Source organism: Nannobrachium achirus (genome assembly GCF_963921795.1).
Source record: "Nannobrachium achirus genome assembly, chromosome: 6".
Lineage (NCBI taxonomy): Eukaryota > Metazoa > Chordata > Actinopteri > Myctophiformes > Myctophidae > Nannobrachium > Nannobrachium achirus.
In genome coordinates, this window is record NC_137815.1 from 23402483 (window position 1) to 23419316 (window position 16834).

At 43.6% G+C, this 16834-nt stretch overlaps 1 protein-coding gene across 1 annotated transcript in view; it reads right to left on the reverse strand.

The window, feature by feature from the left end:
• Positions 1-301: 301 nt before the first annotated feature.
• Positions 302-16834, reverse strand: part of LOC308286322 (semaphorin-3F-like) — a gene marked incomplete at its 3' end in the record, with an annotated part of 108504 nt that continues 91971 nt past the window's right edge. The window contains exons 10-18 of the mRNA XM_080727320.1: positions 8759-8828; positions 5731-5875; positions 4357-4579; positions 2589-2677; positions 2363-2404; positions 2071-2228; positions 1527-1594; positions 903-1036; positions 302-793 (exon numbers count right to left, since the gene is read on the reverse strand). Coding sequence (XP_080583446.1) covers positions 302-793; positions 903-1036; positions 1527-1594; positions 2071-2228; positions 2363-2404; positions 2589-2677; positions 4357-4579; positions 5731-5875; positions 8759-8828 — 1421 coding nt within the window. The remainder of the gene's footprint in view (positions 794-902; positions 1037-1526; positions 1595-2070; positions 2229-2362; positions 2405-2588; positions 2678-4356; positions 4580-5730; positions 5876-8758; positions 8829-16834) is intronic.

Below are 16834 nucleotides of genomic sequence, written 5' to 3' on the forward strand. Positions count from 1 at the left end.
AGTCTGGAATCTCTGCGTATCCTGCATTTCCAAGGTCCGAATTAACTCTGGTGATAAACCTGGCCTACATTTACATAATGGAGCGCCTGATTGGTCCCTTCGGAGGGAGTGAAATCCAATCACAACCGAGCGGCGCCACAGGCCTTTTTTTCTTTTTTTTTTTTTTTAGCAATGGCAGATCCGTCTGGTTTCCAGACTAACATCAATGACCCCTGGAGTGAACGTGTGCGGCATGCGTGTGTGCGTGTGTGTGTGAGCGTCAGTGTGAATGTGTTTGTACACATGTCAAAAAACAACTTCCTCATGTCTCGGCCGGAGACGCCGCCGCTGTCGTCGTCGTCTCGTTGTCGTCGTCGTCGTGATGCCGGCGGTTCCGCGGCTTCTTCTGCTCCTTCAGTTCCTTCAGGCCCAGCTTGGCCTTGTTGGGCCCCGCCAGCATGCCCCCCGCGTCCCCCTGGAGACCCCCTCCTCCGTCCGCCAGCTGCCAGTAGTCCTGGCAGTACTGGTTGATGAGGCCCATCTCGGGCTGGCTCAGGATGGTCAGCAGGTCCTTGTACTGGCCGGCGCTGGGGGTCCAGGCGCTGGCGGCCAGCGGCGGCAGGGCCGGCGAGCCCGTCTCCACCAGCACGTTGTTGACGGTTCGCCCGGAGAGCACCATGAGCTGTGTGCGCACCAGCGTGTGCTTGAAGTTCTTCTCGGTGGACGTGCACTGGTAGATGCCGCCGTCCGACGGCTGCAGCGAGCGGATCAGCAGGCCCTGCTCCGTCTTCTGGATGCGCCCCTCCGTGCGGATCTGTCGTTAGGCGACGGGACGAGAGAGAGGCAGAGGCCCAGTTAAAATATGATTATGTTGGGGGTCGCGGCTTGAAAAGGTTGAGAACCACTGCATTAGGGTGACTCACCTCCTTCCTCCGGTCGCTGTTCTCTCTCTGCAGGTGCCACTTCAGAGACACGTGGGGCGAGCGGGCCTGACACTCCAGGAAGGTGGTGCTGCCCTCCACGCCGTACTGCACCGCCTCCAGAGTATTCTTATTGGCTGAGGAGGAGATGTGGGCAGGATCATTATTATCCTTAACCACACTTGGTTTCAAGCCCCCAGAACCACTGTAGAGCGTTGAAGCAGGTGGTCAAATCTGGGATAGCCTAATAGCATTTATTTTAAGAGAGTAAAACCTACATCTACTCTCCGAAAATAGCTGATCTATAAGCTCACAACGCCTCGCAGTGAGCTTGTAGATCTGCTATTTTCGGCCAATGTTCCCCAATCACTCAAAGGGTTTGGTGGACCCCTTGTAGTAACTCAGAGGATCCCCTAGGGGTCCCGGGTCCCCTGTTGAAGACCCTTGGTTTTAGACCAAAACCAAAACAAACAAAATAGTCAAAGAGCGTTAGAGCGATGTGCGCGTACTGAAACATCCACCTGATTTATGATACAATTCTATAGTTGGGATTTTGTTTGTTTAACTGCAGAACCTTGTTCCCGTGGTCTTTGACTATCTCAGGCACAAAGTGATGTTGTCGCTCACCGTTGGAGTTGTAGCCGCGACACTGGCGGATCGGGTTGCCGTACTTCACATCCTGCCGGCGGCTTCGCCTAGAGGGGTCAGATCAACATTCCAAAACAACAAGCTCAATTATAATGTGTTCTCAGGATATAATGTGATTGAAATAACATATACTTATAAGGAATTCAGTATTTCATTACATACAGGCGTGTATGATTCACACAATCAATTTATCAATTCTGAATCAATTCACAACTTGCAAACATTGATCATTCTTTTGCATTACTTATTATACTGAGAATTGAGCAATAGCGAAAGGTTTTTTATTCGTGCAACTTTAGCATGAAATAAAAGTACCCTTTTGTCTTAGGTTTTGTGTATTTATATTATTGAAAGAGTTGCCACACAACCTTTCTTAGCGGATCTTAAATTCCTTTTATGTACTGAATTGAGAATCGATGTTTGACTCTGACTTTTAACTGGGAATCGAAACTGAATCGCATCGTGAGATACCAAAACAATGACTTCCCCCTATCGTGTGTGTCTTTACTATGTTGGTACTCACCTCTTCTGTGAAGCAGAGTATCTGGAGCAGGACTTTCCGTCCCAGGCACAGTAAGGGTCTCGGGCCAGACAGCAGTCGGCGCAGACCTCCCCGTACACGTCACAGCGGTGGAGAGCCAGGTGGGTCACGCCCAACACAGAGCCCACATACAGTTGTTGCTGGCAGGTGAAAGAACACAATGAGGATTCCATCATTTGAGATTACAGAACATCAGTTGTTAAGTGAGATGATGGATGGAATGGAATAGAATGAACTATCTTCATAGTCATTTTTAAGGCTCACTGTTACTTACCCGCTTTGATGATATCTTCATCGTTGTGATTGGGGTGGGAATCTGTAATGAAAAGGATAGTACCGAGTATTAATGGACCTAATCCTCTTATGCTAAACGCAAAGCAAATGTCTCTTAGAGATAGAGAAACAGCAACAGTTATGCATGTAGGCCTACTGTATGTATCTAAGAAAGGACACAAGGAAAGGGGGCGAAAGGGGAGAGAGCAGGGGCAAGAGAGACTGACCCTGAAGACCTCCACCTCCTCCAGAACCAGCTCCTCAGTCTGAAGGTCATCTCGAGGCAGGACGATCACCTTCTGCACGGTGCCCCGATCTGACGGACAACAGAAAGAAGAATTGTTAAACATCATCATTACTTCATTTAAAAGGGGTTCTTCACACAATTAGAGAAAGTAGACAAAGTTAGTTTTTTGTTTGTTTTTACATTCGATCATACTGTACTGTAGTTTGCCTGTTATCCCTCTTCTAGCACATCAATACGGGACAAAATCATATCCCACAATTAAAAGAATATACAAACATTTGGTCTGAGAGAGCTATTTCTGTCTCCTTATTCCTAAACTTCTTTACCTTTTTTTTACTATTTTGAAAAAACATTTTAAAATACTAAAGCTACATCGACACGCTGTGAGCTTGTAGATCAGCTACCGGTATTTTAAATATTTAAAAAATGTTTTTCAAAATAGTAAAAAATGGCAAAAGAGTAAGGCATGGACGAAAATAAGTCCCTGTATCTCATCAAATTGGGGTCTGTAGCGCTGATGTCACCCCAATGAGACCCCAATACTTGACGTGCAAAGGATTGATGACCACTGCACCACACCACACTCGCGTCTCCTCCAAACCCAGTGATTTGTTTCACAGGATATTGGACTTACTATCTCTTGTTATGTCGAACAGCGTTCTTCACAGGCCATTCATCATAATGCGGCTGACTACAGTGAATTCAGCAGCTGAGGGTGTGTACCGTGTGTGTGTGTGTGTGTGTGTGTGTGTGTGTGTGGGGGGGGGGGGATCCCACATATGACCCATCCGTGATTAATAGTCGAGCGGGAGAAAGCGTGTGAAGTTCCGCCAAGGCAGGCTAGTATTACAGAATATTTATAAACTCACTCTCTCTCTCTCTCCATTACGTGATCCATTCTCAGATTCGACATTATGACTTTATGCTCAGTAATGGAATGTGATCGGAGCGGTCACTGACACCGCATGATGTCATTAAAAGCAGTGGTGTAAAGCAACTAAGTACATTTACTCAAGTACTGTACTTAAGTACAATTCTGAGGTACTTTCACTCTCCTACTCCACTACATCTCAAAGGCAAATATTGTACTTTTTACTCAACTACAATCATTTGAAAACTTTAGTTAATAGTTACTTTGTAGATTTTGATTATTATCACAAAATATACAATAACCACTTCAGCCCTATACCGGTATACAGTACATTTCGGCCATTTGAAAATAGCCGATCTATCTACAAGCTCACAACGCCTCGCAGCTATTTTCGGCAAAGAGGTTTGGTGTAGAGGGGAGAAGTATTGACAAGTTCAAGTGGTTAAATATCTGAAAACACAAATTGACATGAATCCAAAATACACTAATGATCGTGCTGTCAAACAATGAAACGATATGGAATCGGACGCCCACTGTCCTACTGGTCCAGGCGCATACCACTTAGGCATTGCCAATAAGGCATGGATGCCTGGCGGCGTCGCCGGTTCGATTCCCGATCCGGACAACCTTTGCCGCGTATCTCTCTCCCCATTTCCTGTCAGTCTACTATCCTATCAATAAAGGCATAAAAGCCCAAAAACAAATCCTTACCAAAATGTAAAAAAAGAAAAAGAAAGAAACCATATGGAATCTATGACAAGATTGTGGGGGTCCCTGCTTCATCTCTCTCTCAATTAAGGGGTCCTTGGCCTGAAAATGTTGAAGACCCCTGTCTTAATGGGTTGATAGGTTAAAGACAGGGTTGTGTCCAGCTGACCTGTGCCCAGGAACAGCACCTCGTAGCTCCCGTCGGCGGCGGCCACCTGGTCCACGGTGATGGTGGTGAACTCATAGTCCACGTTGGTCCTGACCACCAGGGGGCGCTTGTGCACCGGGTAGATGGCGTTGTACATGGTGGGGTGGTTCCTCATGAAGTTGATCACCTCGTCAGGGTAGTCCTTGGTGGACTTCATGTTGGGGGTGAAGGTGCCTCCGGGACACTGTCGGTGTTTGACAATGACAAAACCAAAAAGCTCATATGAGAAACTTGCAATAATATACGTAGTCTATGTAGTCTACATGTACTACTGTCAGGGTTCCCACGGTCATGAAATTCCTGGAAATATTTTGATATAAATAAATACATTTGAAACATATTTTTCCAGTACTGGAAAAGTTTTGGAATTGGTCCTGGAAGGTCCTGGAAGGTCCTGGAAAAAATAGCTATGCATTGTCTTTGGTTATTGATTTAGTTAATACCTCTGAAATGACAAATTAAACATTGGCCAAATTGTCAAATATTAGAGGCAGAGATTGTGAAAATAGCAGATCTACATGCTCACAACGCCTCGAATCGGCTATTTTCACAATAAAATTCTTAGTGCTCGTCAGGGTGCCGGGTCCCCAGTTCAAATATGATTATTTCGGGGATCACGGCCTGAAAAGGTTGAGAACCACTGGCATAAACTACCTGTCTTTGGGCATTGCACATAGGAGTAAGAGACTCGTTATTGAGCTGAATTCTTGTTATATAGTCCTGGAAATCGGGTTAAATATTCTGGAATGGTTTAGGAAAAGTTTTGGAAATTAATTGGTAAAGATGTGTGGGAACCCTGTACTGTGTGTGTGTGTGTGTGTGTGTGTGTGTGTGTGTGTGTGTGTGTGTGTGTGTGTGTGTGTGTGCGTGCGTGCGTGCGTGCGTGCGTGCGTGCGTGCGTGCGTGCGTGCGTGCGTGCGTGCGTGCGTGCGTGCGTGCGTGCGCGCGCGTGCGTGCGTGCGATTGACCGATTGAATACTTTATTAGCAGTTCGCAGAGGAAAAGCACAGGATAGTACAGTTCGGATACAAGGTCTACTAATAGGATTTAAACCCAAGAAAGCTTATTTACATTGGGGTCCCTTTGTACTCATGTCAATGTGTGTGTGTGCAACACCCAATTTCTCTTTTGGGTCTTAAGCTAAAAAGTGTGGGAACCACTAGGGTAGGGGATCTTCCCGGCGTATAGGTGCGTGTGTGTGTGTGTGTGTGTGTGTGTGTGTGTGTGTGTGTGTGTGTGTGTGTGTGTGTGTGTGTGTGTGTGTGTGTGTGTGTGTGTGTGTGTGTGTGTGTGTGTGTGTGTGTGCGTGCGTGCATGCGTGTTGGCATAGCTCACAGTTCCAGGGCGGGGGTAGGGGATCTTCCCCGTGTAGGCGACCCACTGGTAGTTGGGTCCCTCCTTGTGCGCGAACGGCCCGTTGAAGACCATGCGGATGTCAGCCATGGAGTAGACGCACACCGCCGAACCTTTAAACACAGACCTAAGGGGGGAGAAGGGAAGGGGATGAGCAGAGCACAATGAGACGACAGCTTGTGGAAACACGTGTTGACTCGTTCTCTCTGAGATAATTAGCTCCACTCTCCAAATCACTGGTCACCAAACACTGGGTCGGGACCCATTTGTGGGACACAGACACTTTTGTATGGGTCCCATTATCTTTGGCTTCCTACATTTTGTTTTTAATTATTAGTATTATTTCAAAATGTTTAAAAAAAGAGAGCAAAAAGTAATTTCATTATTGAATAAGAGAAGTATCAAAAGAAATTCCATAAATTACAAAACAAATGTTTAAGAAGTAGTGAAAATAGCCAATCTACAAGCTTGTAGATCAGCTGTTTTCACTAGTTTGGATCCCATGCAAGCAAACGTCTAATTTCTCTTTTGGGTCTTGAGCTAAAAAGGTCTAGGAACCACTGTTCCAATTATCTCTGCTCTCTCTTCAATCTCTTCATCCCAAAACAACGGACGAGCCTCTCACTGGCGATGTGACATGTTGTGGTGAGCTTGTAGTTTGTGGCTATTTTCGCTATTTACAATTTAGGCTTTTTATAGCGCTTATCCAGAGAGACTTACAAATAGTTAAATATAGTCACACAGGTTCAGTGCAGAGAGAACAATAGCTGCGGTTACAATGGACAATATTATTTTATTCGTTCAGAACGAACTCATTCCAAACAGAGATTCATAGCCAACTGTTTACATGGAACCTGAATAAAAGTATATTCCGATTCAAGCGGTATATACCACCCGTCCAGACCGGAATGGAATATTCTATTTCCAACTGAGGTGTTTACATGAGCATTTGTATTCTGAAAGATTTTTCATTCATTCAGTCATTCTGAATAGAAGTGCAATATACCTGTCCATGTAGCGTTTACCATTGGCTGTGTTTACATGGGCAGGTACTGTATATTCCATAAAAATGCACAGAATGGAATATTCCATTCCATTCTGAATTAATTTTCATTCGGGTTTGGAGGGGTGGTATATGCTGTTTGTTTCGGAATATACTTTTACGGTATTTAAACATGTAATGTTTCATGTAATTTGGGTATGAATCTCTGGTCGGAATGAGTTCAGTTTTAGTGTAATGCCTCAAGGAAACTAGGACGCCAGGTAAACAAGGAGTAGCATCTGTCTAAACAACACGGAAATCGAAATAACATTCTTCACATTTTGTGCAAAACAAAACAAGGGGAACAGTTTTTTTCCCCCGGAACCACAGAAAAGAGCCTGGTAAACGCTAATACCCCCCACCCCCCATGTGAACCTAACAACATGCCCCCAAAAATAGGTACGGCGGGGTGAGAGTGGTTAAGCTTAATTCATGCCTTACTTCACTACAACCGCCATGCACAAGCCGGCGTCTACAAACAGACACAACCGCAGCCGAGCTGTTTGACACACTGACATACAAACACCCACATAATGCCGCTCATCGCCATGGGCCCAGCTATCTGGCCGCTGCGCGTGGTGGGTGGATGTGTTTGTAGCTCCTGTCAAGAGGTCTCTATCATTAGCATCGCGTTTGTTTTTTATCAACCAGGGCTTTAAGTGGGCTTTGGAGCCTGCCTGGTAGAGAGAATGGCGGCAATAACAGCATTTTGTTTCTTTGAATCCATTTATCAAGGTATGCTTATTACGGCTATTATGGCTGGCCGCAGCGCCCGGCGTTGTGTACGGTAATGAGCACTCCGAGCCGACGTCTCCCAATTTTCCTAGCGTATAGTCTCGAGAACCCATCTCTTCAGACGTCACCTTCACCCCCCCTGGCACAGTGGTTTTCAATCAGTGGTCCGGGGACCACCAGTGGTCCTTGAGGGGGTTCCACGTGGTCCTCAGCTAAATAATGCACCGAGTGCCACGCTGCGAGCTTGTATATCTGCTATTTTTCAACAGTTAAAGCAGTCAATAATTCTAGGCCTAAATGGGTTAATATGAAAAAAGGTAAGTTGCAAACCACTACCCTAGCACTCCTCTCTCCTCGTATCCCTTGCTTGTCACCTTTGTTAGGTAGATGCTATTTTACTCTGGAGATACTGTATATCTTGGTCGCTTGTTCTCATGCTTTGTTACTTAGATTAGTTTTTTTCTTGACCACAAAATGTTAAGAATGTTATTTAGATAGCACGTTGTTTAGACAGATGCTAGGTGCATTGTTTACTTCGTATCCTAGTTTCTGTCAGGCACTACATTGTTTACTCAGCACTCTACATACACACTCTACATACAGTATGTGACTACATACTTTTTATTAGGCGCTACACTCCCTCTGCCAATAGCCTATTTAAGCTTTGTACGGCGACAGCAGATGACAACGGCAACCGGAAAGGATCAGTGCTCGATAGATCAACCTGCCGCCGTAGCAGCCATCTGTACTACGCCAAAAGGCCCTTGTTGCACCTAAAACGTCTGCTCCATAGACGCGTCGCCATGGGAACCAAGGCGTTCAGTGAAAGAGGTCGTCGCCGACGGCTCGTTGCTTAACAATTTGGACCGCAACGGCAATTGCGTCATAGCAGCTGTAGTCCCGCCTCACATCGCTGTAGTAGAAATGGGCTCCTTAAATTCCCCAATGTTTTTGTGAGGGTACCTACAATAGGGGACTCGAGGAGAACATGCAAACTCCACACAGAAAGGCCCTTTTGCCAACCCCACCTAGGGTATGGACTACCTTGTTGTTTATTGACCAGAGATTACGCTTACTGTGCTCATTTGGATATTTACATTTAAGTAAGTCGCTCTGGATAAGAGTGTCTGCTAAAATGCCCCAACAACGACCAAATGTTAAAAGTATTATTATTATTACAAAGGACAACTTAGTAGGATGAGGAGAAACTGAACAGGAATCATGATCACCTACCCTGAAACCGAGAACACTCCATAGATGACAGGATTCTTGTTGTCTTGAGTCGGCTGGATGTACACGTCCCCTATAAGACATAACATCATCAAACTGGGATTAGAAAATACTGTTCAACACGTTCACAGCAATCATAACGCAAATATTCTAACCCGACAGATTATGTCATAAATACTGATTTCTGTGAAGCCTTATTTTATACCCTGGCATACACAATGAGGTCACAAAAATAGCAGCAAAAGCATGTCTCTCAAAGTCTTCATTATTTCCACCATTACTCCAGGGATTCTTCAACAACACAAGCTAATAATGCCAATCATGACATAGTAACACTTTTTGGGGGGGCGTGAGGTGTGTGCGTGTGTGTGTGTGTGTGTGTGTGTGTGTGTGTGTGCAGGGACATGCTGGGCCCCTGATTCAGCCCGGGAAAAAGAGTTGGAGAGGCCCTCATTGCGCACTATAGAGAGAGATCTCTCTCTATAGCGCTGCTGCTGCTACTCAAAGATTTGCCATTTCAGATCATGACAAGTGACAAGCCAGTGGGCCAATTATTGTACAGTTATATTTCGTCGTTGTCGGGTGGAAACCTTGTATGTCCAAAACCGTTTGTTTTGTATTTATCATTTAAAAAATGATTTAAACTAGTGAAAACAGCCGATCTACAAGCACACAACGCCTCGCACCGCGAGGCGTTGTGTGCTTGTAGATCTGCTGTTTTCACTACTTTTGTGCAACGGTCTTGTATGATGAAGCAGGGCTTTGCTTTGCGAAAGAAATTATAAATTTGAAACTTGGAGATACAAGGTTTCTGTCCGACAGTGACGATTTACTTTGTTGGCCGCCCAGCCCCCAAAATGGAACGAAGGCCGACATTTTATTTTTATTTTTTTCCTAATGGCCGGCCTGGAGAGGCCGGGAATGAACCGGCCGTTCGGGAGTTGTCCCGCTTTTCCCAATGGCCAGCACGTCCCTGTGTGTGTGTGTGTGTGTGTGTGTGTGTGTGTGTGTGTGTGTGTGTGTGTGTGTGTGTGTGTGTGTGTGTGTGTGTGTGTGTGTGTGTGTGTGTGTGTGTGTGTGCGTGTGTGTGTGTGTGTGTGTGTGTGTGTGTGTGTTGGACATGGGACAACCAGTTGGACAGCCAGTGTTTCACTGCGGTCCTCAGTCCTGACTCTCCCAGAACTGAAACTATAGCATTTAAGTCCCAGCGGGGAATACATGTGAAATGGAGCTCTCTCTCTCTCTGGTGTACCATGGCTTTAATAGGAGCCATATGTTACGCAGCCACTCATACGGGGCTGGGGCGATTGAATCCTGTGTACCCTCTGATGGCTTAATAAATGAAGGAAAAAAAAGCACGGAGAAATAATAAGGGGAGGAAAATTGGGATCAATTTGAAGTAGACTACCTTAGTTGGACGGAATAACACTTGAGAACACAGTTCCATTTAACGCTCTCCACCAGGGGAATGGAGTCAGAGCCACCTGGTTCATGTGCAGCAAAACCCTTTACTATTACACTCTCTGTGTTAAATTACCAGTAAGACTCCCTGATCGGGAGATAAGCGACCGTCACGTCGCATACACAAACTTTAGAAGGCAATCGTAACCAACGAGGAGGGAAATATGGGAAATGGGACAGATCCATGTTGATGACATGACTTTAGAGATACTGTATAACGCTTTGCATGATTTTAGGGCAAGATCTGTAGGAGCAGTGTCCAAAAATGTGTTTAGCAAAAATCGGCCTGATGGTGGCGCTAGAAGAGGGCCATGTGAGAAACCAGGGGCTGAGGATGCTGTGCATGGTGTTTGGTAAAGAGCACAACTAGGCTTCCAACAATCAACTATTTTCCTAGTGATAATTCTATCACTATATTCTTTTTAATTGATCAAATATTCAAAAAAACACATAAAAAGTATACTGTATAGCGAATCGATGTGAGAACATTTTTTTCTTTTTTCTTTTATAATCGACTAAATCCATTGGTCTGATTAGGCTATTTGTATTTAGCAACCTACTGTACACACTCATGTGTAACACAGTGCATTGTTTTTGCTATGTTATTTAAAAGAGAAAAAATGTATTAAAGCAAAATACAAAACTATATATATATATATATAGTTTTATAATTGATTAAATCTATTAGTTTGATTCAGCGTTGCACCCCTAAGCAAGACCACATCTCCACAAGTCACTGGAAATGCCAATCACCATGAATATCTAATAATAAGATCAGGCATGAAATCCAAGCCTCTACCATTTATAACCTGGGACCTTTTTCATGGTCATTTATGAAGCAGGAAGCAAGACATCAATCTGACACACTCCACAGCAATCAAAGAACCCTACAGTAGCTGTCCCTTCAACTAGGGTCATCAAAGATCATCTTTGGACATAAGCACGTGGGGGAACGCACCATGCAGCACAACAAGCATGCAGGTTTTCACGATAAAGGATGTTACTTTGGACACAAGCACATGTGGGAACACACTATGCAACCCGCCAAGCATGCACGTTTTCAGGAAAAAGGGTGATGCTTGAGGTTTAACGCCAAAGATGGCTTCATCCAGGCTTAAACTTGGGGCCCAGCGAATAAACCATGGCAAGCTTAACTTGGCATTAATGGTGTGTAGATAGATCATTTTGTAGCTTTTATGATTTGGCAACATAAACAAAACGTAATCAAATGTATAGGACATTTCATACAACAGGCATGTGCCAGAATAGGCAAATATCAAACGTGACATAACATAAAATAGAACTTTTTTAGCTTATTATTTAGCTTATTGCATGAGAAAAGTTAAAGAATTTATTAAAATAAAACAAAACCTAGCTAAAAGCATATGAAAAGGCTTTTAAAAGAAAAGACTGTACAGTAGCAGACCTTAAATACTAGATAATCCCAGAGACTAGGAACATAATGATTGAAGGCACCATAACCTGATTTATAATGTTTTTTTTATAAGGAGGCCGTTATCTGATAATCTAAGCGATCTGTCTCTATTCAGTGAGCATGTCAACAATGTACAGTGGGAAAGAGCTATGGCATTCCATAGATTTAAGAACACAAACGTTCAAGCCAATTTATTGGTTTCATTGTGAGCCAGTGAAGGGAAGCTAAAATAGGAGTGAACATGCTCAAAGGTTTTGGTCTCAGTTCAAACTCTCTGGCTGCGGCATGCCGAACAAGCAGGAGTTTATGTAACACTTGCATTGTCGGTCCATCAAAAAAAAGTACATTACAGTAATCAAGTCGACTGGAAGTAAACGCAAAATGACTCGCGGCGGCTTTGTAATCATTTCAGACAAAGCTATCTCATTATTTTATGCAAGGGTGTGAACGTGACAGGTGATGTGTAGAGAGGGGAAAGAAAAAGAAAAAAAACAGAAATTAACTTTTGGCAACCAGAGAAGGAGATTTATAACCCATCTGACGCCGGCTTGACAGACCTCCTGGCTACAGCCTGGAAGGGAAGACGGGGGGAAGCGATGTGCGGATAATTGGAGCTCATTGCGTCATTGTGACTCTTGTTTCTGCAATGTTTTTGATGTGTCAGATCTGACGGGAGGATCCTCCAGGCTGTCACACAGGGGCGTCAACTGAGTATGGCAGGGGTATGCAGCTGCCATACCCTGGGTCCAGGGGGGGAAGATAAAAGTTACTTTTAAATATAAATCCATGAAAGTCTCTTTGTCTATCTGCGCTGGTTATTATGTTGTTAAACTACAGTAAAATAACTACAAATGCTAAATATGGTCACTTTAACAAGGTATTATAATTATATTCTCTGCACTTGTATTCTCCCCAGCTTGACAAAATGGTATATTACTAGGTTCCGCAGGTCAGCTGCACACTTGCAATGCATTATTATTAATTGTGGCACGTTTACTAACATACTAAGTTTAGCTGCACTTGAACAACCATTCCAGGCTGCCATATCCAGCCCAAGAAACCGTAGAAACCTGTGTAAAAAAACGACAAAAGTCAGTCGTTTCTTTTTATAAAAAAATTCAGACATTGTGAAAATAGCCTGCGAGGCGTTGTGAGCATGTAGATCTGCTATTTTCACAATAGAACCGTGCTATCCAAAATGTAATGCCTATTTTCCATGAGGACTCCCATCTTTGCCGTACCCTAGCTTTTACTGAACTGACGCCACTGCTGTCACAGAGAGGAGTCTCTGATTGCTGTGTACACAGACACGCACGCATGCCTGGCTGAGACGTCTCCAGAAGATCTAGATTCCAATCACGCGGATCTATCGGGATCCACGTGGGAACAGCAGTGGCTACAATGTGGATCTGGGACTTCATATGTGTGGCCAGCCTGTTGATGTCAGTCATAATATGACATATCGTCATGGTCGGGTGAAAACCTTGTATGTCCAAAGCCTTCCTTTTTGAAGCGGTGAAAGCCGCTTCCAAGGAGTGGCTTTGTCTGTCCCGTACCTGTTTTTTTGAGGATTCCCATAGATTCTCAAGGAGTGAGAATGTCTGTCCCGTACATGTCCCGTACATGTCCCGTGCATGCAGAATTGAGGATTGGTCAAGCTTCACATGACAATTTGGCCCTCCAGACAAAATCATTCATTCATTCAGAATTCATAAAAGTATAGAACTAAAGCACATAGAAAGTATAGATCTAGTTCACAGAATGTATAGATCTGGAACACTGATTTCAAAGCTCTAGTACACATAGAATAAAAATTCATCGCTTCACTTCGAACCGAGGTTTGATTTTTTGTTATTATTTTAAAAACGATTTAAAATAAGGAAAATAGACGATCTACAGTACCAAGCACACAACGCCTCGTGTGCTTGTAGATCTGCTATTTTCACTACTTTTGTACGACACTTTTGTATGATGAAGTAGGGCTTTAATTTATGAAAAAACATACAAGTTTGAAACTTGGAGATACAAGGTTTGTGCCCGACAGTGACGCATGACGGCAACATTTTGATTCATCCCTCGGCACATAAGTCATCGACTTCCATTATAAAATTAAAAGTTATTCATTATTATATGTTTGAAAAACAGGAGTACGTGGCTGGGAGCGCGCACAGGAAATGTGGTACGGCTCGCTCCAGTGGTTTGCGAGATTATCTCCGGACACACATACAGACAGACAGACTGAATCCCTTCTAGAGGCCGTAAAAAAAATCTAATCTCGTTGATCTCAGGGATTCCACATGGGAACGCCATGGCTCCAAGGTTGGATCTCGGCCATAAAGACATGTCATCTTTATGACATATATCATACGTCTGTGGCAAGTATAAATTATATGTAAAAACAACCCCAAAACATTAGTAGAGGTATATTAAGTTAGCCTACTGACAGTGTGCACAATAAATTTGCCGCGCATTGGTCGAGTGGTTTGTGAGATTAGCTCTGGGCATATATCGTCATTGTCGGGTGGAAACCTTGTATGTCTAAAACCATTAATTTTGTACTTAAACTAGTGAAAATAGCCGATCTACAGTGCAAGGCATTGTGTGCTTGTAGATCGGCTATTTTCACTAGTTTTGTGCGACAGTCTTGTATGATGGTTTTACTTTGTGAAAAAACGCACACATTTGAAACTTTGAGATTTCAAGGTTTCTGCCCGACAGTGACGATATACAAACTGTACACACTCGCGCACACATTCACACAGACCGACCGTCTCATAGACGACTAGGCTCCTGCCGAGCAACGTCATAAAAAGAGAAGGTGAAACAGACGCACATACTCTGAGCAGTCATGTGCCTGACAGAGGGGAAGATAAATGACTGCAGATAGTATACGTGATCATTTCCTCTCTGCCCCCTTAAAACAGCACGCTATCTTAAAAGCCATGAAACCGAAAACCACATTGCTCTCTGGGTGACATATAAACCATGTTGTGAAAATAACTGCACAGCCCACAATACAGTAATTGTGGGGGGGAGGGGGTAGCAATGTGAAAAAAAAAAAAAAGGGAAATCTGCTATTCTCTCTTTTTGTCTGGTAAAGAAAAGAACAGAGTATGCATTTTGGGATTTCATTGTTCTAACCTACCCTAACCGTCATTTTGTCGGGCAGAAACCTCGTATCTCCAAGTTTCAAATTTGTAAATTCTTTCGCAAAGCAAAGCCCTGCTTCATCATACAAGGCCGTCGCACAAAAGTAGTGAAAACTGCTGATCTACAAGCACACAACGCCTCGCGGTGCGAGGCGTTGTGTGCTTGTAGATCGGCTGTTTTCACTAGTTTAAATCATTTTTAAAATGATAAATGCAAAACGAACGGTTTTGGACATACAGGGTTTTCACCTGATAACGACGATAAAAAGGCCTGTTTCTGCTTCATTACAATGAATAAAAGGCAATAAAAACATCAATGCACTCACACATTCATTCTAATGGTCGTCCTCCTGACAGACATTATTCTGTCTCTCCGTCCCTGCCTTGTACTCTGTGGTCCCACTCCTCTCTGGATGAAAGACTAAATGCATTCACCTCAACCCGCCAGACATGTAAAATACTAGTACTTGAGTACAATTTTGAGGTGTCTGTACTTTAGTTACTTTGTAGATTTTGATTATAATTACAAAACATACATTACCAACTTAAGCCCTATACATTTCTGAGATCCGAAAATAGCCGATCTACACGCTCACAACGTGTGGCGATGCGATGCATTGTGAGCTTGTAGATGTGCTATTTTCAAGCGAAACATTTTTAAACGTTTGAAAACTTGAAATGGGACATTCTGCATAATGATTACTTTTACTTTTGGTACTTTAAGTACATTTTAATACCAATGCTTTTGTACTTTTACTGAAGTACTTTTGAAATCCGGACTTTTGTCTTGTAGTAGAGTATTTCTATATTGCAGTATTGATATTTTTACTTTTTACTATTTTTAAAAAAGACAACTTTTTCCACCAACACAGGACTATTTCTACATTGTGGCATAGTTAGCTGGCCTAGCGGTCCATGCACTTCACTGACAGTGCGAGTTCGAATCCTAATCCCGACTACCTTTCCTGCATGTCACTCCCCATCTCTCCCCCCATTTCCTGTCTGTCTGATCAATAGGCATAAAAGCTCCAAAAACAAATCTTAAAAAGAGTAGATTACTTCTTCCACCTCTGTCTCATACTCTACGTTCCCACTCCTCTCCTCTGGCTGAAAGACTTAAATGCATTCACGTCTCTCCCACAGCCTAAGGTACTTGGTCCACATCTGAATGTACTCGGCCGGCTCCCCTGGGCCCCCGTAGCAGCACTCTGAAGCCTCCGCTGGGCTCCATCAGGACAGCCTGAGCTGGAGACACACCGTGTGTTTCTGCAAAGAACCAACGACTGCCCCACTTGAGTATTTCTGATTTCCGATACCTTTACTTTTACTCCACTACTGTACATCTCAGTGGCAAAACTTGTACTTTTACTCCACTATGATTATTTTAAAAGTTGAGTTACTAGTTACTTTGCATATTTTGATTATTATTACAAAACATACATTAACCACTTCAGTCTTATAAACATCCACGGGTCCACAACCCTGTTGACTCGTGGATGAGATGTTAAGAGCACCATGATGTTGACAGAGGATGAGCAAAAGGGGGCATAATAATATTTTGACATTCACATTGAGTGTCAGAGCTGCTACGTTTGAACGCATTTTAACGCATGCCAATAAAGCTCATTTGAATTGAATTGAATTGAATTGAATTGAATTGTGTTGTGTTGCCCTGTTTTCATCGAGGTAGCTTTACATCTGTTCTGTGCTCAAACCTATGAAGAATAGCATTTAAAGTGAAACCCTGTATGTCCAAAAGTGTTACTTTTCAGGAAACAGCAATTATTATTTAGAGCTATTATTATTATTATTATTTAGTCACAATTAAGCTTTTCATTGGTTCAATGTTTATGAAACCCACAGACCAACTTCACTTTCAATTAACAATTGTTTAAAATCGGCCACAACGCATCTCTCTCTCGCTCGCACGCTCGCACGCACACACGCACGCAGCCACGCACGCACGCACGCACGCACGCACGCACAGCAGTGCTCTGCAGCTTCGGGAACAGCAGTTAGTTAAGATGTCAGGTC